Genomic DNA, 26,710 nt, shown 5'->3' with positions numbered 1-26,710 from the left:
ATCCCAACACCTGGTTTATTGCCAGAAAGGGGCAAACCCTATTATCATATTATCCTAATTATCCTTTCACCTGAAGACGGCCGCTTGCTGTTGCGATCGAAACGTCGTGATCTATTTTTTTTTACCTACGTGACTTTACCGAAAGAGCCAAAGAGTATCAATTATCATAATTTATTACTGGCAAAGGAGGACTCATGAATTCTAGATTTGAAGCTTTCGAGACTGCAAGGATTTATACTCTTAGGTTTTTCGGTAAAGTCACATAGGTAAAAAAATGAAAATAAATCAATTAACACGATACAGTAAATTTGGCTGTGACGGTCCCACCTGAAGACGGAGACTTGTGTTGCCTCCGAAACGTTGTGATTTAATTGAGTTATTTTCATTTATTATTATTTTATTATTATTTTTTACCTACGTGATTTTTCCGAAAAAACCTAAGAGCACGAGGTCTCATGAACCCTTTCGCGTGGTCGTTTTCTTTTTTTTCTGCTCAATCCGCCACTTGCGCCCTCCACTGCTCGGCTGTTGTACAGCAGAGCAAAGCCCGACCCTGAAGTGAGGCATGGGGGGGGGGTAGAGAGAGAGAAAGAGAGGAGGAGGAGGAGGGGGTGGGTGCAGCACCACGCGCCGGCCACGTGAACCTACGTCACAAGCCCCGCAGTTTCCTCGCCTTCCCATTGGCCACAGAGGGGAGCAAAACCGGCCCGCTGATGTAACACCCGGCACGGCTCTCGCCACCCACCCACGCCACCCCCACCGCTCCACACGTGGCGGTCGGGGCCCCATCCCACCACGTGGATGAGAACCAATCACAGGGCGCGGCGGGCGAGGCTATAAATGTCGTGGCGTTGGCCGCTGTTTCTCGCTTTCGCTCGCCTCCCTCGCACGCAAACGCCTCTTTAAATCCCCCACCACCACCACCACCCCCCACGTGCAACTCGCGATGACAACGCACCGGCTGAGCTGCTGCGGGCTGTCGTCATTCTCGTGCTGAGCAGAGAGAAGGGAACGAAGGGAAGGAGGGGAAGGAAAAACGAATTTGCTATTCGTTCGCATTTAATTTATATTGCAACGGAGCTGTTTGCTATTTCGAGGGTGGTGGGGTGTGGTGTCCTCCGCGTTTATCATTTGCACTATTTTTTAACGCTGATAGGTATTTATTGCCGTAAATTTATTTATTTAGTGTTTTTATTTTATTGCCTGTCCAGAGATACGGCCGGATAGATAGAACATTTGCCGTGCGCCGTGTGTGTGTATATATAAAGAGAGCCAGTCCAGTTTCGCATGCGTCCGGGGTTGGTACATCAGCTGACAAGACACATTACGCCGAAATCTACGCTGCCGTTCAGTGTAAGTACTGAGTTACATTATCTCGCTAAGGTATATTATACTGTACAGTACGTCTTATACATTTAATCTTGCACATCGTTAGTTTGTTGCGAAGGTGAACGACGATGATGATGATGTTGATTATTACATAAATCGTGGCGAATTGGGGATGTTTTATCTATCAGTGGATTGATCACTGATCAATTAATTGGAAGCTTGCTTGGTTGATTAGTGATGATGGGGCAGGTGGAGGGGTTTCCGATATTCATCACGAGACGTCAGTGTGTGGAACCTTTGTGCCGGAGTTATCAATGCTCCCGTCCTTACGAGGACATCATTAGAATTCACATCACGAGATCCGAGTACAGACGCGTAAGAACTCTTCCTTATTCACCGGCTTTATGTTTCCTAACCGTATGTGGTGGAATTGTAGGGCTCTTTAAATCCAGTAGCAGACTGCACCCGGCTTGACACAAGCTGAGCTTTAAGGGAGTTGTTTGGGGGCAAGCGCTATTGGTGAGTAGCACCTATGAAGGCCGGCACGGCACACGGATGGGTGGGATGGTTTAGACACCACACCAGGCTACTTGCACTGTGGAGGCCCATAACCGGTTTTAGGATAATCGTCACCGGTGGCCGTGAACGGGAATCGAACTCGGGATCACCGGGGTAGCCGCGCGCGCTAACCGTTGCGCCACCGCTCCCACGTGCAAACGAACGCCGTGAGTTTAAATCGAATTTCAGAACCGAATACAAAATGTTCCTTCTCGTCGGTAAGGGTTTGGTGTAAGACGTTTATGGAGGATGTCCACGCCGTTTGATTGTTTGCTGTGATTGAGTGGCGTTTCAACCCAGGGCTTATAATGTTATACCGCATGGCTGTTATGCGTGTCGTGCATTTTAACGAGTTTAAATGTTCGCGGTCGATATGCAAAACTGAACATACTTTAGTGATAAGTAAATTGCTATGTTGGAATAAGATCTAAAATAGTAGAAAAAAAAATATGCATAGGTAGTCGGCACTGATTAATTAAAAACTAATTAAACTTCATACACGTATAACATAATTACAGGTTCTTTGTCAATCCACTGCTGAATGAAGGCCTCCCCCATGCCATGTGGGTTGTTTGGTCATACTTCACCATGCTGGTCAATGCGGGTTGTTTGGTCATACTGGTAGTTGGCACAGTAGGGGGCACAGGTGGTGCATCAGCCATTCATCTCGCTCATCTCAGTCAGTTGACCCGTGGCACCTGCTGGGTCTGCCCCGTGACCTCCTGCCAGCGGGCGTTCGACACTTCACGTGGTAGCCTCAAGGTGCACATGGCCTGGCACAAGCGTCAGCGTCGTGGTGACGTCACCGCCACTTAGTGGCGAATGGCAGTTGTTGTTAGTCATACTTCACCACGCTGGTCAATGCGGGTTGGTGAGAGGAGAGGAGGGGATGGAAGTCAACCAGTTGAGGTGGTAACAGCCACTGATGTTAGCCGTGGCCCGGAATGAAACTCAGGTGGGTGTACAGGCGATGTAGCTACCACAGGGGCCTGCTAGCAAGGGGGAGGGGGGAGGGACCATTTCACTCCTTGCACTGGCAGCCCCATGCCAACCACACAAACACTCCCGGACTCCCACTGACACATCCGAGCCGACGCGGTGGGGGGGGGGGGGGGGGTGCCTTCACGGTACAGGTTGTTCTCCACTGGGTATCTGCCAAACCAAGCAAAGAACAAACATATGCTGGCCTCATATCGGAATGTAGCTTAGGGCCAAGCAGGGCCAGGGATGGTGGGGGGGGGGGCTGATAATGGGCCATTCATTTTTTGTGACGTTAAGTCCGTAACACTGTGAGGACACAGCATCACCTCTTCATCATCCACACGTTGTCTCAAATTGTTAATTGCATGCAAAGTAGTCGGTGTCACGGCTCAGCTTCTGCAGTGGAAAAACAACCTGGCGTCTCCAAGCTGCGCTTCGACCCTGGCACCCCGAGTTCGATTCCCGCTCACGGCCAACACCCGGTGACGATTATCTGAACTGGTCCTGAGCCTCCCCTAGGTCGACTCAGCCTCAAATGAATACCTGGCGCGATGTGTAAACGTCACCACTGGGGAGACGAAAGGCGGCCAGGCATGCTGCTTGGCCACCCCATCCCTTCGTGTGCCGCTCCGGCCTTAATCGGTGCTGCTCGCTAACAGCACTTGCCCCAACAGTCTGTTAAGGCTATACGAGAGGCGGGGGGGGGGGTCTTTATCTTTGTTAAATACGACGTCATTTTTTTCCAGTGTGCCTTGGGCTGCGAAACTCCGAAGACGAGATGTCGACGCTGTACGAGACAAAGGCCATCCTGCGCGGGGCCGACGCCGTGTGCTTCGACGTGGACAGCACCGTCATCACGGACGAGGGCATTGACGAGCTCGCCAAGTTTTGCGGAGTCGGCGACGAGGTCACGGAGTGGTACGTGTGGTCTGGGGCACGCGGGGGGGGGGGGGGGGGGCTCAGTCCCAGGGCATTCCACAGATTATGCAACCTCAGTCAGAAGTTCAAAGATTACGAATATCCACACTTCATTGTTTGTATTACTTTTACAGCCCTTTGTGAATGCGTTGCTGGATGGAGGCTTCCCTTGTACCGTGTCGGACATGGGGGTTGTTTAGCCATACTTCACCATGCTGGTCAAGCACGGGTTGGTGAAGGATGGGAGCCCAGGACCGGTTCAGATATCCCAATATTATCCTTGACCAGAAAGTGAACTCTGATCGCCGGGTTCATCGCACCGTGCATGAAACCATCGCCCCACTGCTCCCACCCTACGTTATTATCTGTATACTGCACTGCAATTTGATCTTTAAACATGAACAGGTCACGTGTGCATTCTCACAGAGTTTTAAATTAACCCTGTAGGCTTCTTGCCACCACCACCACCACTATTGTCAGCCAATTTTTGGTGTGTCCGTCCTGTGTTCTTACATCGCAGGACAAAACGGGCTATGGGGGGTGGCGTGTCCTTCCGCACTGCCCTGAGGGAGCGGCTGAACATCATCCAGCCAACCTGCGATCAGATAGCAGAGCTGCTGCAAGTGAAGCCCCCACAACTCACACCTGGAATACGGTGAGGACGAGCTTCAGGCATTCAATCCGTGTTTGCTTACAGGTAACATGTGTGACCCATGCAGTGTGAGAGTTATGTTACTTGTTAATAGGCAGGGCTTAATTGCATCCCCTGGGTCTTTTCGTGAAAATGTCCCAACACCACGTACAGCACATCCAGTGTACCTCTATGGCTGTGGATCCGAGTTCAATGCCTACTCCAGTTTTGCCAGCGACGCGGCGAATATTAATTAATTTCTGTTAACAGGCTGCACTCCTAACACACTCTTGAGTTGCTTATTCATAGCAACTGCATTGGTTTTCACCGTCGTGCTGTATAGTTCTTCAATGTGTTATTTCGGGTTGTACCACGTATTGCACAACTCGAAATCACACCAGGGAGTTTTATTAGATCACTTTTTTTTTGCAAGCAGAGCATTACCATTACTTTCATACTTTAATGCACTTAAAATAGGCCTAACCACACAGTCTCATGGTTTTCTTTTGTGCGGAGCAGGGAGCTGGTGTCTTGCTTACAGCGGCGAGGGGCCCACGTATTCCTCGTGTCTGGCGGATTTCGCTGCTTGGTGGAGATTGTGGGCCAAGAGCTCTCCATCCCACCGGAAGACATCTACGCCAACCGACTCTCGTTCTTTTACAACGGTGGGTTCTAAAGTTTAGACCGCAGAAGCAGCGTGTCGCGTTTGGATAACCTGCTCTCGGTGTTGTCCATGTGATATTTCTACATGGAACACATTTTTATTATTGTATGTACGTTGAACTTCTTTCGCACCGTACGTAGTCCACCGTTGCTTAATCGGAGGTGTGGGGGAAGGATGGCAAACTAAACACAATTGTAAAAAAAAAATGTGTCACGTAGAAATAATACCAATGACCGAATCACCCAGAATGTGTCGGATCCAGTTCGATCTCAAATTGCGTATCAGGGTTGTGCCTGGAGTGTTTGGATGGGCAACCACTAAACATTAAACAGGTGCTATAAGTCTCTGTGGGGCAAGGTGCTGAGCAGCAGAGGGCAGTGCAGCGAAATGCACTGTACTGGTAGTGCTGACAAGCGTGATAAAGTATAAAAAAACTCGCATGACCTGCATCTTGCAATGGACAAAGGGGTTGTAAATGTACATGTGGTTTCATGCAAAGTTGTTGATATAACATTGAAGTGATGTTTTGTTTGGCAGGCGAATATGCCGGCTTTGATGAATCTCAGCTGACATCCGAGTCGGGAGGGAAGGGCAAAGTAATTGCAGCAATCAAGGCAAAGTACGGCTACAAGCAAGTAGTCATGATTGGTGATGGAGCCACAGACATGGAGGCTTGTCCACCAGCTGTGAGTGTACATTTGCTTTCACCTGTTATTACACCTTGGTCTGTTTTACCCATGATGGTCCACACCGATGCAATGATGTTGACGTTTTGCGTTCAACAGGGCCCAATCGTTTCGAGGCTTTTGTCGATAACATCTGCCAACCCATCAGGATTTAAGAAGCATGACTGCTTATGAGACCCAGAAAATAAACAAACGGGTCCAGAGTTTGCTTGCTGAAACAAATGCCGTTGGATAATTACATTAGCCTGGAAAGCCAATAGGCAAATGACAAAAAATATTCTATCTGTATGTGGAGACACATAAACAGAGTTTTGGCTGATATATGCTATTACCCATGATTTTCCACAACGTATGATGTGTATTATTCATAAAAAACACATTTATTCAACCATGGAATTTCGTTTTGTGTTTATAAAAACTTGGACCTCCTATGCACGTTTAAGTTTTCAACCTATAATTTACTCAAATAATATCATGTACTCATTGACGAGCTTTTCCTTTTCTGTGGCCCCAGGATGCATTCATTGGCTTCGGAGGGAATGCAGTTCGATCCCAAGTTCAGGAAAACTCCAAGTGGTTTGTCACCAGCTTCCACGAGCTTTTGCATGAGCTGCAATCTGCAAACGGCTGTATCTAGAAGCTTTTGGTCTGAACTGTGACTGTGTGTCTAGTGCCTCAGTTTATAAAATCTAAGCAGGAATAGAGGTGGCAATCTATACAAGCGACCTAATCTGTTCAACGGCAGTCACTGAAAATGTACTGTATTGATGGAATAAAACACATGAATGCTTTTTAAATGTGGAACCAATTTTAATTTCCAAATGCAATAGCATATGTTTAGTATGTCCTAATTGTGGTAATGGCCAGTGTTGGTATATGGTGCATAGCAACTGCTTACTAATGGATTACATTGCTGCATGTTTACGCATTTGTGTAATGATGACAAGAATCATCATGATTTTGTAAAGAAACTTTTGAAAAATATTTAAAAGTAGTTTTTAGATATATCAAGAAGGGGGGGGGGGGATATTTTCTAAAATAAGGGTTGTTGTATTGATTTCCCTTAAGCACAGGGTATGAGAATTCTGTTAAAATGTTATTTTACAACTCTGTTGCATTTGAATACGATGTTACGTATTGTGGTTTACATTTGCTATTTCATGTATGACTTGAAAATATCATTTGCAAAGTCTCCTCTGTCCCCAATATTGGTTTCTTGAAGTAATATAATCTGTCTTAATTGCATTTTAAGCTATTGTTGATTACATTTCATTTGTGACATTGTAACCCTCTAAGTACACGTTATGTACACGTGTGGAAAGACAAACAAACGCAGCACTTATGTTCTCTCAGTGTCATAAATGATGATAAAATTTCATTGAGAAACACTACTATTCGCCGAGTCTGTCATTTTCTATTGCTCTTGCTGGAATTTTTGCCGCTGGAATTGCGCCCTTCGATGCTGGCGAGCCTTTCAGCCAACTGCTGTTCGCTCTGCTTCATCTGTTCGGCAATGGTGGCATGCACGTGGGAAAGCTGGGCCGAAAGCTCCCGCTGAATGTAGCTCTTCAGATCAGTTTTTTCCTCTAAACCAGACGCGCACACACACGTAATACAGTGCACAGATTATATGCGTTTTGGCCATGAACTAAAACTTGATTGTGGCGACATGAAAGTTTGGCAGTCCTGGCACAAATTCAGCAATTCAGCCATCTGGCGTTCACTGTAAGATTAGCCGTGGCGAAATCACTTACGGTGCAGGTTTCCCATCTGCGTTAATGCGCTTTGTATGAAAGCTGTAACGGACCAACCAACAGCAACACAAATGTTTTACCTTCTACAGGGGATGCAGGTTGTTCGGGAACTTCATTGGCAATAACAGCTGGAGGCCCTTGTTCCATACAGCCCGTGTCTTGGCTTACTTTGTCCCCTTCATTGTCATCCCCTTCATTGGCATCCGCTTTTATCAAAACAAAGCAACATGTCACGTATTATTACTTCACAATTGTGCTACATTTAACAACACACGTGTCCATTGCATGTACAAAAGCTCTCGCCATTATCCAGACCACCAGCTCAAAAGAACTGAATGTGTGGCCACTTTGTCATTTAGACCGCCAACCAGAATAGGCTGCGAGCTTTGCACATGCAGTGCACATGCCTTTGTGTGTTGTTAAATGTATTTTATTCCAGCCTGCATTGCGTTTTCTGTTGTGATGGGTTTCCTCAATAATGACAGATTCGAAAGAAAAATGCTGTTTGGTAAAATATTAGCTGACCCAGTAAAAGCTCGCGTGTGTAAAGCACATGGATTCGAGAACAAATCTCAAATCGAAGGAACTGACTTATGTAAGTGGGCTTGAGTGGGACACATCTCAATCGGGGATCATGAACAACATTACTGTAAGAATGTGGCATCGCAGGACCGTGAAAGATTATACGTAACAGCATGTGGGTGTATTGAGCAGTGGATAGACTGGCTGATGATGAATGTAGGTCATTCCAAAACAAAGGAAACTTACCGTCTGGAGAGGATGGGGATTCTTCATCCAGGCCCGTGTACGAGATCGATAAATCTAAACGCACCTGCACAAAAGTTACAACTAAACATTCGGACATTTTTTCTATATTTTCAACCAGTCGATGCATGTTATTTTGCAGCTTACCGTTGGGGTGAAGACATACTTGTATAGTTTATAGTGTCGAAAGTAAGTGTTGACAACATAATCGATTATCAGTTTCACCTCTTCGGCATTGAATAAATCGATGCTAAATGGAGGTCTCTGTAAGAAAACATGGAACGATGGTTAATTCATGCTGTTATTTTGGGACCAAACGTTGAATGAATAAGCCTTCAATCTTTAGGGGTGCTAAATGACGTCAAGAATAAGGCTTACTCTGACTGCATGGCATAACACGAGCTCCCTGAAGTATGAGAAGCACTGCTCCAAATTCCCCAGTGGAGTCTCTGAAAATTGAAATTACACAAGTCACTTAATTAAAAAAAATAAAACGCAGCTTCCAACAAATGGGTCATTCATTTAAAAAAAGGTGTGTACAGAACTAAGGTCCATAAATATAGTGTCAACTCTTCATAGTGAACAAGACCAATGTGTTTCTAAAAAAACTAGTGGTTAGGTAAGCACTAAGAAATGTTCATTGCAATAACTGTGTTTTGGTCCAAGTAGAAAAAATGTGGACTCACCAGTGCAGACCTCATGTGTCCGCTTGACTATTGTGAACAAGACGGACGTTTGTTCCTTGTTAAAGTTGTGCTCGCGTGCAAACTGCACCGTGTAGAAATACAAATCCAACTCAACTTGGGTCCTCTCTTCATCCATGTGCTGCCTGAGGCCCAGGACATCTGACAGTGTCCTGTGGAAGTGTATGCAATATAATTGGTATCATGCCACGTGCATTCGGCATCATCAGCAGTTGTAATCCACTGCTGTATGAAAGCCTCCCCAAGTCGTCGCCATCTCTCATGATGTAACAAACCACCGAGGACCTGCACACAAGCTGATTTCAACGCTTTATCTTTTTGGTGGACGCTCTTGGACACGTCCCAGTCCTTGTCTGCCACTGTTATTATTCTAATAACTAACAAAAACCCATCATGCATCATCCCTTCCAGTGAATCGTCCTGCTCAAACCCACGTACTCTACTGTCTTAACAGTTTGAATGGTGTTATTAGGTCAATACAACTGGTGAATAAATTGCGCTACTTGCGAGCAGGTCAAATTGTATGTCATCACAGTCCCAAGTGTGATAGTAGCTTAGCACAGAAATACTTCTGTCGTTTCAGGCAGGGCAACACGCAATGATTATCTCACACAGCAATGTGGAAAGAAAGGCTTACTCGCGTAACTGATGGGCTGTAACCGCTTGCTCCAAAAGGTCCATGTTATTCACGGTCAGGTCGGCCCTGGAAAGAGCAGAAGAGAATCACACTGCATATTACTGGTAGGAACCTCCTGGTTACACCAGCCCACAGGGGATTATTGTGTCCGTCCGTCGTGCATCCAAAAATGGGAGGGGTGGGGCTGGGTGGAGAGGGGAGGGTGGGGAGGGGCTGGGTGGGGAGGGTTGGGAGGGGCTGGGTGGGGAGGGTTGGGAGGGGCTGGGTGGGAAGGGTGGGGCTGGGTGGAGCTGGGTGGGGAGGGGCTGGTCACCCCGTGGTGCCCTTATAAAACTCAACGTTTAACCTACTCACCACGGCTTGTGCCCCCCCTCACAGTCGGCCATATTTGCGGAATACACCACGCCGCCGTTGACCCTGGCCATTGACCGAGCAACCCAACGTTCCTACCAGCTCCCTCCGCAGGAATGTGTAATAGCAGCTCCAATTAACAATGCATATATTGTTGATAAGCAAATCACAAGAAACATGCTACTGCATTCACAGCTACAGTGGGTATCTGTCAACTACAGCATGAACATAGTCAGGTCTGAAATATCAAAATGCATTCTTCACTTATGAAACATGCGTTATTTTGAGAAAAGACTTACCATAAGCAAATGCGAGCTTTGTGTTCCTTTGGCTGAACATGAAGAAAAGAAAGACAATTAGTGCATTCTCATTTTATTCCAGTCATTGACATTATTTGACCATACTTCCCCATGCTGGTCAGTGTGAGTTGAAGGTGTGTGAGAGGCCCAGGATCAATTCAGACCGCTTGTCACTGTTGTCCGTGGCCAAAAATCGAACTCAGGTATTCAACCACTGTGCCACCTCTACACTCTGTATTCTCATCTAAGAACAACATCTAATGTGACTTGATATTAAACCAATGTAGCACTCATTGCTTCAATTAAACCATGGGCAGGTTTCTTTACTGCCTGTGTGATGTGAGTTTGAAGCCAGCAGCAGCATGGTTAAACTTTATTCAGTCGCATTGGAGTTTGGAGGGGGATACGAAGTATTGGTAACCCACCTCTACCAACTTAAATTAGTTTATCAAACTGGTTTTAAGTATTGTAAGTACATGACACCTCACTTTGTATCAATGATTTTCCGTGACATTGCTTTTAGCAACACCGATTTAATATAAATGTGTACGACTCGACTGGCCTTCAGTCGAATGGCAATTGATTTTGCTGCATAAGAAAGCTGTAGACTCAATGAATTCGTCATTAACTGCCCTCCTGCCAAGGGTCTGGTCATTTGTTGGGAATTACTACTCTAATGAGCCAATAGTGTCTGTGTGTAACGCGTGTGACGTCACTCCACATGCCGCACCCCCCGTCATTAATATTCATGAGCGGGTGGATTTTTACACCCACGCAGGTCAGGCGGATATAATTATTTTTTCGGAAATTCGCTTTAAGTTTTACGTTTCTTTATTTGAAGTGAATCTAATAAATAATTCTACACTGCATCAAAGTGGATTTGGTGTCTTTATTTCTTCAGCACTTGTGGTAAAATAGATATTTCTCGGTGATTTTCCAGATATTGTATCGAATTCCAATTTATTTCAACCCCAGCGACCGAAAGTAGAAGAGAATAAAGTATCAGAGCAGTGAATTTGAACAAATTGAAGGTCAGTTATATACAGTGCTACAGTGACATGAAGTTAGGTGTTTAATGACAAAGTTTTATGCAAGAATCACTGCCATTAAAACAGTGCTACAGTGAACTGCAGTGAGGTGTTTGATGACATACTTTCGCGCAAAATTCACTGCCATTAAATTTACACAAGATTATACTCTGCTCCATTTTTTGCGTAAATATTACAGCGTCCGACCGAGGACGGGCAAACAAGCTGGTGCTAAATAAAAAAAATACAATGCATCTTTAATAACACGCGGGAAACGATGGAATGGATGAGCATGGATCATGCAAAGCAGGTATATCCAGTTTTCGGTTGTCACCTGTCCAATTGTCATCTTAGAATCAGAATCTTTCATTAGACTGGAAGAATCCGATGAGCTAGAAAGCTAGATTTTAAGCTTTCGTGACTGCAAGGATTCATATGCTTAGGTTTTTTCGGTAAAGTCACGTAGGTAAAAAAATTAATAAAAGTAAAATAAAAATTAAATAAAAATCACCTCTCTTTTTTAGGTTCGCGAGTTCAGAGCGTTCGTTTTTGCTAATGTTACTAGTGGGTTTCTTAGCATTCTTAATTAGAGTAACATCCCAAACAATCTGAAAACGATACTGGCCAAAGGACTAAATTTCGCTGTCACCCCTAAATATATACCAGTAGAGAATGAGACCAAAGAGCGGCTCTACACCAATAGAGCGAGACCAGCTGCGCTTGGCCCGCGACTGGAAAATGCTAGCTGACATTGGCCGGCAACTTGTGTTTCCTCCGGAGATCGCAACCACCACCGTAAGACCTGACATGGTGCTCTGGTCCCGTTCGCTCAAGAAGGTCTTCATCATTGAGCTCACAGTACCCTGGGAGGACTCAGTAGATGAGGCTTATGAGCGAAAACATCTGCGCTATGCCGATCTAGCTGCCGAAGCACGGCATCATGGCTGGAACACAGAAGTCCGACCAGTGGAGGTGGGCTGCAGAGGTTTTGTGGCAACATCTACAACCAGACTGCTTAGAGACCTGGGAATTAAGGGCCAGAGCCAGCGTTCGGCAATCAAAGCTGTATCGGAGGCGGCAGAAGGCAGCAGTCAGTGGCTCTGGATGAAGAGGAAAGACCCCAGCTGGGCCCCAAAGTGAGAGGGCCAGGAGGTATGCAGTCAACAATGCTTGACTCAGGGAGGAGGACGCCCCTGCCATGCATAGTCCCATGGGATGTTGGCTACCAACAACAAGGCAACTCCTATGACTAATTGGGAATGGGACGCAAGCGTAGGATTGATCACCCTGTCGCTGGCCGCCTTTGGGGAGGGTGTATAGCATGAAAGGCCGAAACACCCTAGGAACCAAAGGGTCACTACTGACGATGTGCTCCCCAAATTTCACCAGGCTCACTGTTCATGAACTCTTGGAAGTGCTTGCACAAAGGATAGTAACATCTCATCCTGTGTTCTTTGGAATCTGATTTCTCAGATTGATGTAGCCCTCAGAGGCATAGGACACATCCATGCGGATGTAGCAAGAGCTGAAATAGCCACTATTCTTAAGAATGCTAAGAAACCACCTAGTAACATTAGCAAAAACGAACTCTCTGAACTCGCGAACCTAAAAAAGCGAGGTGATTTAAATTTAATTTTTATCTAACTTTTATTAATTTTATTTTTTTTACCTATGTGACTTTACCGAAAAAACCTAAGAATATAGCTATAAAGCTATTTTTCACATATGGCAGAGAATTTATTGTACTGATATTTCGTCATATCGTATTCAACGTTATCTGAATGCAATATATTTCACAGCAATGATAGATCTACGCTCACTGAAAAATATGTCCGGATTTGATCTGTGGTGAAAAATGTGGCAACCCTAATCTAGATGATTCCATCAGTCTGCAGTTGGAAGGTCGTTCTCTCTCCTGCTGCTCCAAGTTCTGACGAATGTTGATCCTGATTGTCTGTATTACTGACTCCACGTCTTTATGAAACTACCTGCTCAGTCTTACCTCTTAGCCTCTGCCTACGATTCACGAATACCTTCCGATCCAATGTCTTCGACGCTATTCTCATTTGCACTTCACCAGATCCCTCTTCAAATTCATATCTACGCTTTGTCAAACTATGTTACTGAGCCAGTGTCTCACATTTATTACATTTGGACGCTCGATAAGTTTCAAATCCGTTGCCAGCATTGTGGGAATTTCAGCAAAATCCATTGTTGCACTGCACTATGCCCCAGCGTCTATGCCCCCCACCTTCACGCTGACAAACGTGGCGTGCAGGTACGAACAGGACCTTGCCAATCCACTGCTGGATTAAAGGCCTCCCAACATCTGTTTTCAGTTTCAGTTTCATTTATTTGGTAGAGCCCTGTGAGCCATTGGGCTCTTGAATCGGGTACAACCGCAACAAACATGAACAAGAAACATCTTAAAGTGAATATCGATTTCAAGCTTTCGTGACTGCAGGGATTCATCTTCTTGGTTCTTTCGGTAAAGTCACGTAGAAGGGAAAGAATAAAATAATAAAAATAAAACATAATAAACATTTTTCTTTTATTATGTTTTATTTGTATTATTTAAGAATTTTTTTGTGTTTTTTTATTATTTTATAAAAAAAAGATATATTTATTTTATGTAATTTTTATTATTTTATTATTTCCCTTCTACGTGACTTTACCGAAAGAACCAAGAAGATCTTAAAGTGACTACACGCAAATAGAAAAATCCATGAAAAACCAGCAAAGTCTTCCAGAAAAAGCACAGTATATCAATACCCGTGGGGGTTACATCGACCACACCACGCTGGTCAGTTGGGAGTGATGGCGGGGGCCGTGGGAGCATAGATGTACATAACAATATAATTTCTTGTCAATGCCCTCCCCACCAATGCCCACGACCTTGTTTGCCTCTCATCCACTGGCTATCCAGCCTCTAACCTGCTTAGCTTTCGAGGTCTGCATTGGTACAGGGTGGTGGCCCAGATGTCTTGTGACCCCCCTCCACAATTAATTTTCTTTCGCATATTCATCTCTGTTTTTTCATAAACCTTACTTTTAAAATAAAAAAAATTACTTTAAGATAATCAAATTGGGGGGGGTCGCAAGACATTTGGACTACCCCCCCCCCTCCTCGTACAGTACATAAGATGTCTGTTGATATTTACAACTGTGATTTCGAGTTGACAGAGCTACATTAAAAAATTACAAAAATAAACAAAATTAACTTTAAAGAAGTGCAACTTAATCTGCGCCAAAGGGCGCAACGCTGCACGGTCTACTCGGAAGAAATTAATTACCGACGCCCTCCCTTAACCACGACGACCTCGTTCTTACATAACGCGCAGCGCAGTCAAATGCCGCCATACAGTGCGAGGGTTTCTCTCCCTCCCTCTCTGTTACCTGTTGAATTTTTGCACTCATCGTTCAGGCTCGTCGCACGCACGTGATGACGTTAAATCGGCTTTGACGACGACGACGACGATCGCGGTTTTAGTCGAAGAATAAAATGAAAAATAAGTCCGCGGGGTTTGGAATTGAGGCCCCGCCGTCGCCACTGGCAACGGGGGTCGCGACCCGCCGCCACGCGTTGCCAGATGAGAGGGGATACAACAAACAAAAAACCTCTAGATTTTGTGTGTGTGTCTCTGTGTGTGTGTGTAAAACTTAAGCATATTTTTTCACGATGAAAGAATATTTGTGATGTTTATTTACTGGGCGCTATTGGACACTCGGGCGGGGTTACGTCCGCTCGGCTGGCCTGGGAACGCCTTTGAGTTCCCCAGGAAGAGCTAGAGTTTGTGTACAGTAGTGTATAGTGTAGTGTATAATAGTGTAGTAGTGTATAGTAATGTAGAGTTAGAGTCTGTGTATAGCAGTGTATAGTTTAGTGTATAGTAGTGTATAGTGTAGTAGTGTATAGTAGTGCAGTGTATAGTGTAGTAGTGTACAGTATAGTGTATTGTGTAGTGTATAGTCGTGTATAATGTAGTGTATAGTGTAGTGTGTAGTGTATATTCGTGTATAGTAGTGTATAGTGTAGTGTATAGTCGTGTATAATGTAGTGTAGTGTGTAGTGTATATTCGTGTATAGTAGTGTATAGTGTAGTGTATATTCGTGTATAGTGTAGTGTATAGTAGTGTATAGTGTAGTGTATAGTCGTGTATAATGTAGTGTATAGTAGTGTATAATGTAGTGTGTATAGTAGTCTATAGTAGTGTATAGTGTAGTGTATAGTAGTATATAGTGTAGTGTATAGTAGTGTATAGTGTAGTGTATATTCGTGTATAATGTAGTGTATAGTAGTGTATAGTGCAGTGTATAGTCGTGTATAATGTAGTGTATAGTAGTGTATAATGTAGTGTGTATAGTAGTCTATAGTAGTGTATAGTGTAGTGTATAGTAGTATATAGTGTAGTGTATAGTAGTGTATAGTGTAGTGTATAGTAGTGTATAGTGTCATAGTGTATAGTGTAGTGTATAGTAGTGTATAGTCTAGTGTATAGTAGTATATAATGTAGTGTATAGTAGTGTATAGTGTCATAGTGTATAGTGTAGTGTATAGTGTAGTGTATAGTAATGTACAGCTAGAGTCCGTTGCCAGGGAAAGGGAGGTCTGGACCGGCCTACTCAACACGCTGCCCCCGCAATCCTTCCCAGGACAAGCGGATTGAGCAACGAACGGACGAATCTGTATTTATACTGGAGAAATCAGATGAGCTGTAAAGCTTCCTGTCACGGATCTCCAGTCGGGTGCGGGTCACAGAACGTTACAACAACAAACAATACAAAAAAATACGATAAGAAGTGCAAAGTATAGGAAAAGTAAACAAATCACTTGAAAAAAATGTGTAGTGGCATAGCGCTGGCTGCTGGCGAAAAAGGGCATCTGCGGCGTACAGCAGTCCTGACGTCAGCAGGCCAGGATATACACGAGATGGGGATTTAGGGGAAAGATCACAGAAGGGGCACACCGAGAACCTGGGCCACTGTTGGACGAAAGCTTCCCTAATCCGCTGCCATATCTTACGATCCTGTGGTGCAACAATCCACCCAGCACCACCAAGCGCTGGATTATCCTAGGAGCAAAAGTAGCTACACATGTAGTAGTAGCTACACGTGTAGTAGTAGCTACACATGTAGCTACATATTTAGTAGCTACACATGTAGTAGTAGCTACACGTGTAGCTACGGGCCCCGCACTTTCAAGGGCCCCGCGCTAAATGCTTTCAAGCTGTCAATTCTGGTTCAGTGATTCTGCACTTGCTCTATTACCATAGTACTATACTGCCCTCAACTTTTATGAACGACCGGGTGTTTAGGGTGAGCGATTTGTCATATTACCACGCTTGGGGTATAAGAGGGCCTCCCTGTGGGGGACCTTGGGGCAGTTGCTAGAGTGGGATCACGTCGCCATCTTAGCTGTCGTCTTCACTGTTTCGGTTTAGCGCCGTCAGTGTTAGACGGTTAGTGTTGTGTATAGGGTAGCAACAGTAAAAGTGTGTACCCACGTGGTATTGTGTGTAGGGTAGCAACAGTAATGGTGTGTACCACGTGGTGTTGTATATAGGGTAGCAACAGTAATAGTGTGTACCTACGTAGAGTTATGTATAGGGTACCCACGTGGTGTTGTGTGTAGGGTAGCAACAGTAATGGTGTGTACCACGTGGTGTTGTATATAGGGTAGCAACAGTAATAGTGTGTACCTACGTAGAGTTATGTATAGGGTAGCAACAGTAAAAGTGTATACCCACGTAGTGTTGTGTATAGGGTAGAAACAGTAAAAGTGTGTACCTATGTAGTGTTGTGTATAGGGTTGCAACAGTAAAAGTGTGGACCCACGTAGTGTTCTATATAGGGTAGCAACAGAAATAGTGTGTACCTTCGTAGTGTTGTGTATAGGGTAGCAACAGTAAAAGTGTGTACCCACGTAGTGTTGTGTATAGGGTAGCAACAGTAAAAGTGTGTACCCACCTAGTGTTGTGTATAGGGTAGCAACAGTGATAGTGTGTACCCACGTAGTGTTGTGTATAGGGTAGCAACAGTAATAGTGTGTACCTACGTAGTGTTGTATATAGGGTAGCAACAGTAATAGTGTGTACCCACGTAGAGTTGTGTATAGGGTAGCAACAGTAATAGTGTGGACCCACGTAGTATTGTGTATAGGGTGGCAACAGTAAAAGTGTGTACCTACGTAGTGTTGTGTATAGGGTAGCAACAGTAATAGTGTGTACCTACGTAGTGTTGTATATAGGGTAGCAACAGTAATAGTGTGTACCCACGTAGTGTTGTGTATAGGGTAGCAACAGTAATAGTGTGTACCTACGTAGAGTTGTGTATTATCCCTATGGTGTTCGTTAAATAAAATAAGTGTCTCCAAGTATAACTGCCAACGAGTTAGTCACTACAAATGTATACAAGTAAAACTAAACAATTTTTGGTTATCTTCTTGGTTTTTTCGGTAAAGTCACGTAGAAGGGAAATAATAAAAATAAAACATAATAAAATTATTCTCACGACGTTTCGGCCACAACGCAAGCAGCCGTCCTCAGGTGAAGAACAGGTCTGTCGAAAAGACAGCGTATGAATGAAAAACAATTTTTGGTTATTTTACCAGGTAAAGCCCATTAAGCTGTTAACTTATTTCTCAGAAGCAATCCTGACCACAAATAATGGCTCAAGAAAGTGGCTTTTCAAGTGGAAATTTAGAGCAGCAAAATCGTCCAAATTTATGTTTCTAAAATGTGATTTAGATAGATTTCACACAACAAAATATAGCTTTGGTTTAATCGAGAAGCATTAAAAAATAACTAATTTGAGGAATGGGTGAAAACTCATTCCAGCATCCCTTAACCAGTTTGATGCCATTGACCCCGTGCCTGTGTTGCCCTAATTCACGCCTTCTCGAGCACGCTGTTAATGGCTAATATCTCTGAGATAGCTAGAGATAACATTTGGACTATGACACGGGGGTGGGGGGAAAAAAATCCCTCCACAATTTAAATTAGTACTTTATTATAGCTTTTTTTGGCCACTGAGTGCAACAACCCACTAAGTGATTTGATACCAAGATGTTCCTAGCATCATAAAAAAAAAACTCCACCCTACAACTTACGTGCGAAACGTGCGCGAATGAACCCAACAAACCCGGTAGTGCCACACAAATGACCTAACTAAAAGTGTAAATGTGCAGCCCTGAAATGGCTTGCTGGTAGAAGGATCTCCTCTGGAGAGAGCTCTAGAGAGTCACCCCTTTTGGAGTTTTTGGCCTACTCTTTCCAAGCTGCCCGTTTTAATTTTCTTTCGTATGGCATTGTGAAAAGCAACAGTTTTAATTTTTTTCTCAATGATCGTCATAAATGAATGCAAAGGTTCCTCATTCAGTCAAAGGATGTGCGGATTTCAGCGATACCGCCAGGATGTGCAATGGTGGAGCATTCATCGGTGATGTGCTTGATGGTTTGGACTTCTCCACAGTTGCAATTGGGTGATTCTATGATTTCCCATTTATGAAACGTGTAGACGCATCTGCCGTGTTGTGTTCCAGCGCGGTTCAGCGTAGTCCATGGTCGTCTTGGAAGAGAGAATCCCGGTACTACCACCGTCGGATCGTGAATTATGTTTCTGTATGCCACGTCCATTTCCGCCCATGATTCAGACCACCGAGTGGCGGTGTTTTTATTTTCGGCTGCTAGGGCCGAGGCGCTCATCCAGGACGGTTTCTTCGATTTTAGCCTTGGGCGTGGGGGGGTCTTTTAGATCTTGATGGAGCGACAGAGTGAAGTTTTTCATGATCTTATTGTACTCCTCCTCATCACACTCTCATCAATATACACTGACCTGCTTGGTGTAGTGCGGTTAAATAATCCTCCCAGCTCACAACGCGTTGGGAGGCCTTCATCCAGCAGTGGATTGACAAATCTGACTGCACATTTCGCATAGTTTTCATGGTTACAAAGGCTTTCGAATCATTTCAATATATTTCGATTTAAAGCTTTCGTGACTGCAGGGATTCACCTTCTTGGTTCTTTCGGTAAAGTGACTTTACCGAAAGAACCAAGAAGACATTTCAATATAACCAACGTGTACAGACTGATGGGGTTGAATTGGGATATGAAAACACACTAGAAAGAGCTTTAAACAAAATTCCTATATTGAATGTAATATTATGTCTGTATTATATTATTACTTATTAATCACTTACATTTACTGCTGAATGAAGGTGCCCCGTCCATATTAGCCATCTATTTATGATTTATAATTCGCTTCTTTTGGGTTAGATCGTGTAGGTACAATGTCAGTTTAAAAAATTATATATTTATTGGTTGTGAAAGCATACGTATAAAACATTTATTATGGTATTTTGTTACAAAAATTTTCAAACGTAGATAAAATTAAATAGCACTGCATTTTTAAATTCAGACGAGGGAGCTATCAATCTTTTTGTTGGAATAGTATTTGTTCACAGAGGTGAAGATTCTGCAGGTTTTGTGACATTGCTATCATGAAGTTTATTTCTTCTCAGTTGTGATTTTATCAATAGATTATTTTATCTCTTTCTTATCTCACGCGTGACGAATGTGATGTTTTTAATACCCCTGTTCTAGTCGGTGACTTTGAGACGAAAAGAAGAGATGATTTGTACTTTGCTCGTGGGCCTAGAGTGCCAGGGAGCCAAGATGTGACCAAAAATAAGTTTCTTGGAAGGAGACGACATTTTTTTTTTCAATAAAAGGTCATGGATACAAATTCTCGTTTTAGGCACGCTTGTATTTGTATCTAAAATCATCTGCTTATTTTCAGAATAGACAACTTGGCAGTGTTAAATGTTCCACTCGGCAGGAGCACATTGTCACACCACATTCTGCAATTAGGAAAAATGCTGGATGGGCAATATCCGTGGTTGCGTACGGTGGTACAGAAGCACGCGGTGCGGTCGACCTAGCCACCCCAGTTACATTTCTGGTCATGTCTAGAATCAGTGGCATCTTACATCAGAAACATTCCTGAACCTCCCTTCCACTTCTACTACCCACACTGACCAGGGTGATGAAGCAGAGAAGCCCATGATCGACATGACCTTCGTTGGTGCATTGAGACTGGATTTTTTCTTCTTGGTTCTTTCGGTAAAGTCACGTAGAATGGAAATAATAAAATAATAAAAATAAAACATAATAAAATAATTCTCACGACGTTTCGGCCACAACGCAAGCAGCCGTCCTCAGGTGAAGAACAGGTCTGTCGAGAAGACAGAGTCTGAATGACACACCCCAGGCTTGGAGCGTCTATTTAAGCTGGGATGGAGGGGGAAGGGTGCCTTGACAAAATAATTTGCATATCAAGAGGAATTTAGCATATTTATGGGAAATGCAGATATGCGATTAGTACTACTTGTGAAATACGTGGGAGGTGGGTTAAATCGAAACTGGATTTTTTGTTTAACAAGGCAATTTACAGTATTGCAGAGACCTTGATATGTGTGTATGATGTTTGTTTGATTCACAGAAAGTCTGAGGATCCAACTCCTCCATAATTAGTCAACTTTCCCTCTGATAAAAAAAGTTGTTACTTGTTAACGTCAGTTTAACACGTAGGCTTTCGTGACCAATGTTATTCATAATCAACGTTTTTGGGTTTAGACCGCGTTATTTATAAATGTGTCGTAACCCTCCACCACCCGACACGGCCAATCAGTAAAAAAGTGTCACGTTGACAAAAGACAAATAGTTCACTGCTTTAGCCCACCGGTGTGTTGAAGCCACAACATTTACAATTTGAGTACGACGTTTCGCTGGTAATTGATGCTGGATGCATCAATTTTGTCTTTTGTCAACGTGACACTTTTTTACTGATTGGCCGTGTCGGGTGGTGGAGGGTTACGACACATTTATAAATAACGCGATCTAAACCCAAAAACGTTGATTATGGACTTGTTAACGTATTGACGCTCAAATAACCCAACTACAGTACATCCTAAAATGTTGTCTAAATTATTTCTCCAGTTTGACAGGGTTTGATTCTTTAGATTCAGTCAACGTAGCTAAATAGATAAAAAAAAACTAATTTCCGGAAAAATTAAAACTGTGGCCCACAGCCCGTGACTTTATATCATATGTCACATGAGGCCTACGAATTCAATCTTAACCATAACTCTTCTCTTTCAGCTGTCTTACTGTAAAGATATGATCACTACAACCTCTCCCGATCTAAATCCACACTGAATTTCCCTTAACAATTTTTATATCTGATTCGTTATCCTATTGAGCAATATTTTGGTAAATGCCTTAACTGAAATACCAGATCAGACTTATTCTGCTGCAATTCTTCCTATCCTCATTCCTACGTAGTATGATACTTGTCAGCGGTCATAACATACATTAATTAATCATGTGAACGTTTTCAAAACGCACAATGAATACGTTTTAAAAACATAGCAAGGGATACATCTTCTTGGTTCTTTCGGTAAAGTCACGTGACTTTACCGAAAGAACCAAGAAGATGAATCCCTGCAGTCACGAAAGCTTTAAATCTAAATATAGCAAGGGATACTTTTGATTTGCAGATGAAGCTCAGATTGTGTGGATACTAATAAGTAGCATTATCCAAGTGACGTAATATATACACTGACGCGTGGGTAGAGCGACGCCTGGTGGATAAAGTACGTACTATAAAAGTACAAATGCACCAGGGACATTGGCTTCAATCACTTTTCATCAGTCAAAAAGTTTAATTTTATTATTCATTATAACAGCATCCCATAACACTGTACATTAGTTATATATGAGGATAAAATCTCATATACAACCACTGCTAAGCGAATGGAAAACTTTACTACCAAGGAAAATCTAAAATGAATAAACAAACACTGTAAAGAAATGGCACCAAAAAAAAAAGCACAAACAACGCAAAAGTTATCACAGCAGAGAAATGTGTCCATTTGGTCTACACATCCCAGAGCACAATTCTAACTTCTAAAAAAAAACAGGAATCCTTTGCAGGAGAGGCGTCGGAGTACCAAAAAGTATTGGTTCAATACTAGTAGACTACATTTCGATTTAAAGCTTTCGTGACTGCAGGGATTCATTTTCTTGGTTCTTTCGGTAAAGTCACGTAGAAGGGAAATAATAAAATAATAAAAATAAAACATAATAAACTAATTCGCACGACGTTTCGGCCACAACGCAAGCAGCCGTCCTCAGGTGAAGAACAGGTCTGTCGGGAAGACGCTGTCTTTGCGTTGTGGCCGAAACGTCGTGAGAATGATTTTATTATGTTTTATTTTTATTATTTTATTATTTCCCTTCTACGTGACTTTACCGAAAGAACCAAGAAGATAGTAGACTACAATTAGGCGTTGGGGGTCACTGGCTTTCCTCATGCATACGGGGTGAGAGAGTAGAATTCATGACAGACAAAATGCAGTTTGTTTTAAGTGTGTTTAGCTCTACATGACTATGCACTACTACACTATACACTACTATAAACTACACCTCTATCCACAGATTCTAGCTCTACAATTACTATACACTACTATACACCACTAAACACTACTACACTAGACGTTGACCTTGTCATGCCCCAATTTGATTTTGAGGCACAGTTAATAGGAAAAGCCGATTCTAGTGTGGTGGGGGGTATAAAAGTTCCTTATGTGATTTTTTGCAAAATATAAATTCCAACTGTGTTGCTGGGAATACAATATGACCTTCGTCAAAGTTTCTTATGCCCATAATCAACAGCATCTATGGGATACGCAGGGTAGTATGTGAGTGTTGCCTCTCTATGGAAATTGGTGTACTTCATAAGAACTGTTATATTTTGTCCGTACTCGAACACTGATAAATATAAGTTTTCAAACATGTTTTTTTTAGCAGAGGTAAGTCAGAATCATGAGCCACTGTTGGACGAAAGCTTCCCTAATCCGCTCCCATATCTCACGATCCTGTGATGCAACAATCCACTCAGCACCACCAAGCACTGGATTATCCTAGGAGCAAAAGTAGCTACACATGTAGTATTAGCTACACATGTAGTAGTAGCTACACATGTAGCTACATATTTAGTAGCGACATATGTAGTAGTAGCTACACATGTAGCTACGGGCCCCGCACTTTCAAGGGCCACGCGTTAAATGCTTTCAAGCTGTCAATTCCGGTTCAGTGATTCTGCACTTGCTCTATTACCATAGTACTATACTGCCTTCAACTTTTATGAACGACCGGGTGTTTTAGGTTAGCGATTTGTCGTATTACCAGGCTGTATAGCAAATTAAAAAATACAATTACTTTACTATGCAAGTTAAACATTTGTAGTAATAGGTTTTTACCCTTTCATCTGGTACAAAAACTGACACCTTTATACAAGGGGTCATGTTTGAAATAACCACAACACAAGCAGTCAATATGCGAACAAAAAGAAACAACTCTGATAATGATATGCACTGTCCTTGAAGTTGATTGGTCCACACCCGAGACAGCTTTTCATAGAGCCTAGTCTCCATTGGTGTTGGACCAGGTGACGCCAAAAGGCGTACAACTCAAAAGCAGCGCACTATCAGAGTATTGAGAGCTCGGAGGTAAGCATTTACACTATGAGACCTCCATTAAACATTTGTGTTTTAATATTATTGTGTTTTTTTTCATTTAGGGTCCCTTTATAACATATGCCGCAGGCTCTGCACTAGCTTAATCCAGAACTCGCACCTACATATCAGCTCCTTCCATCGCTCCATCTCCTCGGTAGCTGTCCGCTATCCCACTGGCGAAATCCTTATTTATCTGACGGTAGCCGGGTAAGATTTCACACCCTCCCCAGGTGTCGCAATCTGGCCCCGACAAAACCGCTGACGCTATCAACGACCAGCGTTGCGGAGTTGATGCCGAAGCTCTTCCAAAAACCCGTGGATAGAGTTGGGCATCAGGCAGGAAGGTACCACGGCATACCATCCTCACGCTCACGGGGTAGTTGAGCGTGCGAACCGGACGCTAGCGGGTAAAACTGAGAATAAGTAATATTTAAAAAAACTTTTTTTTAAAACACGCTTTTATGAAATGTACTAGTAATGGCAGAACTCCACGAAGTGAGCCCGTGGCTTGCCATAACGTAAGGGACCGTGGCCAATTACAGCCAACGTGAGTTGACCATGGACAATTAGACCCAAGCCGAAACATAACATGTACAATGAATGTAACATTTTATTTATTTATTTTTAATGATAGAATATAGTATTGTCATCAGTATGACATAAGTATACCAAGTTTGCAGTCGATACCACATTGGGAAGTGGGTTAAAATTGAGTTACAAGATTTGAGGATACGACAACAACAGAGTGAGTTGATAGAAAGCGCGTAAAAAGATTGTAAAAATATAAATATATTTTAATGATAGAATATAGTATTGTCATCAGTAAGACATAGGTATATGAAATTTGCAGCCGATACCACATTGGGAAGTGGGTTAAAATTGAGTTGCAAGATTTGAGGATACAACAACGACAACAACGACAATAACAACAGACATAGTGAGTTAAATAAAAGCGTGGAATAAATGGTAGCGACGAACCAACAGGACTGGGACAACCACCTCTTCCCTATGTCCTGTCCATCTACCACACATCTGTGTGTGTTAGTGTTAGAGACGGCTGTAAGAGTTCTTCCTAACGCCTGTCGTCAGTGTGACCAGACAGAAGCGACATGCTTTACCGTGCCACCGGCTCATTGTGTAAAGACGAGCACCGTTAGATGCGATGCTTTTCTTGTAGAAAAGGGAAACTTCAGTTCAATAATATAATTTTATATAGCGTCATTCATGCAATTGCATCACACAACGCTGCACATCAATTATCCACTATGAGACCTCCTTTACCAGTAGCAGAATATAGTAATAGGTTTTTACCCTTTTATCTGGTACAAAAACCTTTATACAAGGGATCATGTTTGCAATAACCACAACACAAGCAGTCAAAATGCTTTTTGTTAACATTTTGACTACTTGTGTTGTGGTTATTGCAAACATAATCTCTTGTATAAAGGTGTCAGTTTTTGTACCAGATAAAAGGGTAAAAACCTATTACAACATCAATTATCCAATTCCGGACACAGATAATACAAAACTCCACTACTTCGCAAAAATATGACATTTTTAATACATAACGATTAAAATACACATAAGAAAATAAATTGAAATAAATAAATCCGTCTGGTGCAATACCGCCACCTGATGGCCGATTGGTTTAATAGCAGCGGTGGTGAGATGTTAACTACCTCTCCCGGTATACAGGAGGTCGTGGATTCCATCTCGACCCTGACGCCTGTTGTGTATTTGGAGTTTGCGTGTCTCTCTCTCTTCTCCCCGTGGTCGCGTAGATTTTTCTCCAAGTCCTCCGGGTTTTCTCTCCACATTTAGAATCAACGTGTGTTCAGAGGATTTAGCTGCTATAAATGTCCACATGATGATAAGCCACTTCGTTGAGCTATAATTTGTGGCCAGGTCGCTTCTGAAAAATAGATATATAGCTCACTGGACCTTACCTGGTAAAATTTTAATTGTATAAGATTTGTTTATAGAAACTTAAGTTTGTTGCAAAAGCACTAACCTAGTGGCCTAGATTATTTGGCTTCTATACATTTCCACGTCAGCCACAAAGTTGAGCTGGCGTTTGTGGCCAGGTCGCTTCTGAAAAAGAGCTACTGTATATATAGATATCTCAGTGGGCCTTACTTGGTAAAATTGAAATAGTTAAGAGTTTCGTTTATAGAAACGTCAGTTTGGTGGTGGAAAAGCACCACCTCGTGGCCTAGATGAGAAGTGGCAAAATTGTTTACATTTCCTTTACGGTACTTGGCACGACTGTCTTGTTTTTGTTATTATTTGTTGTTGTAACGTTCTGAGCAGCCCCTGCTGGACATCAGTGTAAAAAGAGCTTTATAGCTCATCGGATTCCTCCGGTATAAATACATATTTAGATTCTGGTTGTGGAGACACTGAGAGGGAGAATTCCCCAGCGTTGTGGAGCGGCAACGCAAAGCTCAGCCGGGTCTCCGACCTTCACCCGATATTTGAATCAGAATCTTTATACTGGTAGGAACCACCTGGTTCCACCAGCCCACAGGGGATTATTGTGTCCGTCCGTCCGTCGTGCATCCAAAAATGGGAGGGGTGGGGCTGGGTGGAGAGGGGAGGGTGGGGAGGGGCTGGGTGGGGAGGGTGGGGAGGGGAGGGTGGGGAGGGGCTGGGTGGGGAGGGTGGGGCTGGTGTTGGGGGTGGGAGGGGTGGGGGCTGGGTGGGGAGGGGCTGGTCACCCCGTGGTGCCCTTATAAAACTCAACGTTTAACCTACTCACGCCGGCTTGTGCCCGTCCTTACAGTCGGGCATATTTAAGGAATACACCACACCGCCGTTGACCCTGGCC

General features: G+C 43.3%; 2 protein-coding genes across 2 annotated transcripts; one reads left to right on the top strand and one right to left on the bottom strand.

Moving 5' to 3' along the window:
- Positions 1 to 867: 867 nt before the first annotated feature.
- PSPH (phosphoserine phosphatase) lies at positions 868 to 7,158 on the top strand. The gene is made up of 6 exons (XM_061561958.1): positions 868 to 1,353; positions 3,615 to 3,786; positions 4,307 to 4,441; positions 4,937 to 5,082; positions 5,619 to 5,767; positions 6,282 to 7,158. Exons 2-6 carry the CDS (start codon positions 3,647 to 3,649, stop codon positions 6,402 to 6,404), a joined length of 693 nt encoding a protein of 230 aa, XP_061417942.1. The 5' UTR covers positions 868 to 1,353; positions 3,615 to 3,646; the 3' UTR covers positions 6,405 to 7,158.
- CFAP119 (cilia and flagella associated protein 119) lies at positions 7,158 to 14,883 on the bottom strand. Its single transcript, XM_061561957.1, has 9 exons — positions 14,702 to 14,883; positions 10,278 to 10,309; positions 9,628 to 9,693; positions 8,973 to 9,142; positions 8,665 to 8,735; positions 8,434 to 8,550; positions 8,290 to 8,353; positions 7,602 to 7,727; positions 7,158 to 7,353 (listed from the first exon to the last, which is right to left on the bottom strand). Exons 1-9 carry the CDS (start codon positions 14,720 to 14,722, stop codon positions 7,175 to 7,177), a joined length of 846 nt encoding a protein of 281 aa, XP_061417941.1. The 5' UTR covers positions 14,723 to 14,883; the 3' UTR covers positions 7,158 to 7,174.
- Between the last annotated feature and the right edge of the window lie 11,827 nt (positions 14,884 to 26,710).

The sequence above is a fragment of the Lethenteron reissneri genome, chromosome 28 (genome assembly GCF_015708825.2).
Source record: "Lethenteron reissneri isolate LAM-NWPU_2019-01 chromosome 28, ASM1570882v1, whole genome shotgun sequence".
Taxonomy (NCBI): Eukaryota; Metazoa; Chordata; class Hyperoartia; order Petromyzontiformes; family Petromyzontidae; genus Lethenteron; species Lethenteron reissneri.
Note: the sequence above shows the minus strand (reverse complement) of the source record. Positions and strands in the feature narration are given on the sequence as shown.

Excerpts from the sequence above, each read along its gene's own strand:
- PSPH (XM_061561958.1), top strand. The coding sequence starts at position 3,647 with ATGTCGACGCTGTACGAGACAAAGGCCATCCTGCGCGGGGCCGACGCC. Across the intron at positions 3,787-4,306 it reads GGCGACGAGGTCACGGAGTG|GACAAAACGGGCTATGGGGG; the intron begins GTACGTGTGGTC and ends CTTACATCGCAG. Across the intron at positions 5,083-5,618 it reads ACTCTCGTTCTTTTACAACG|GCGAATATGCCGGCTTTGAT; the intron begins GTGGGTTCTAAA and ends TTTGTTTGGCAG.
- CFAP119 (XM_061561957.1), bottom strand. The coding sequence starts at position 14,722 with ATGAGTGCAAAAATTCAACAG. Across the intron at positions 9,143-9,627 it reads ACAGCCCATCAGTTACGCGA|GACACTGTCAGATGTCCTGG; the intron begins GTAAGCCTTTCT and ends ACACTTCCACAG. Across the intron at positions 7,728-8,289 it reads ATCCCCATCCTCTCCAGACG|CGGATGCCAATGAAGGGGAT; the intron begins GTAAGTTTCCTT and ends TTTTGATAAAAG.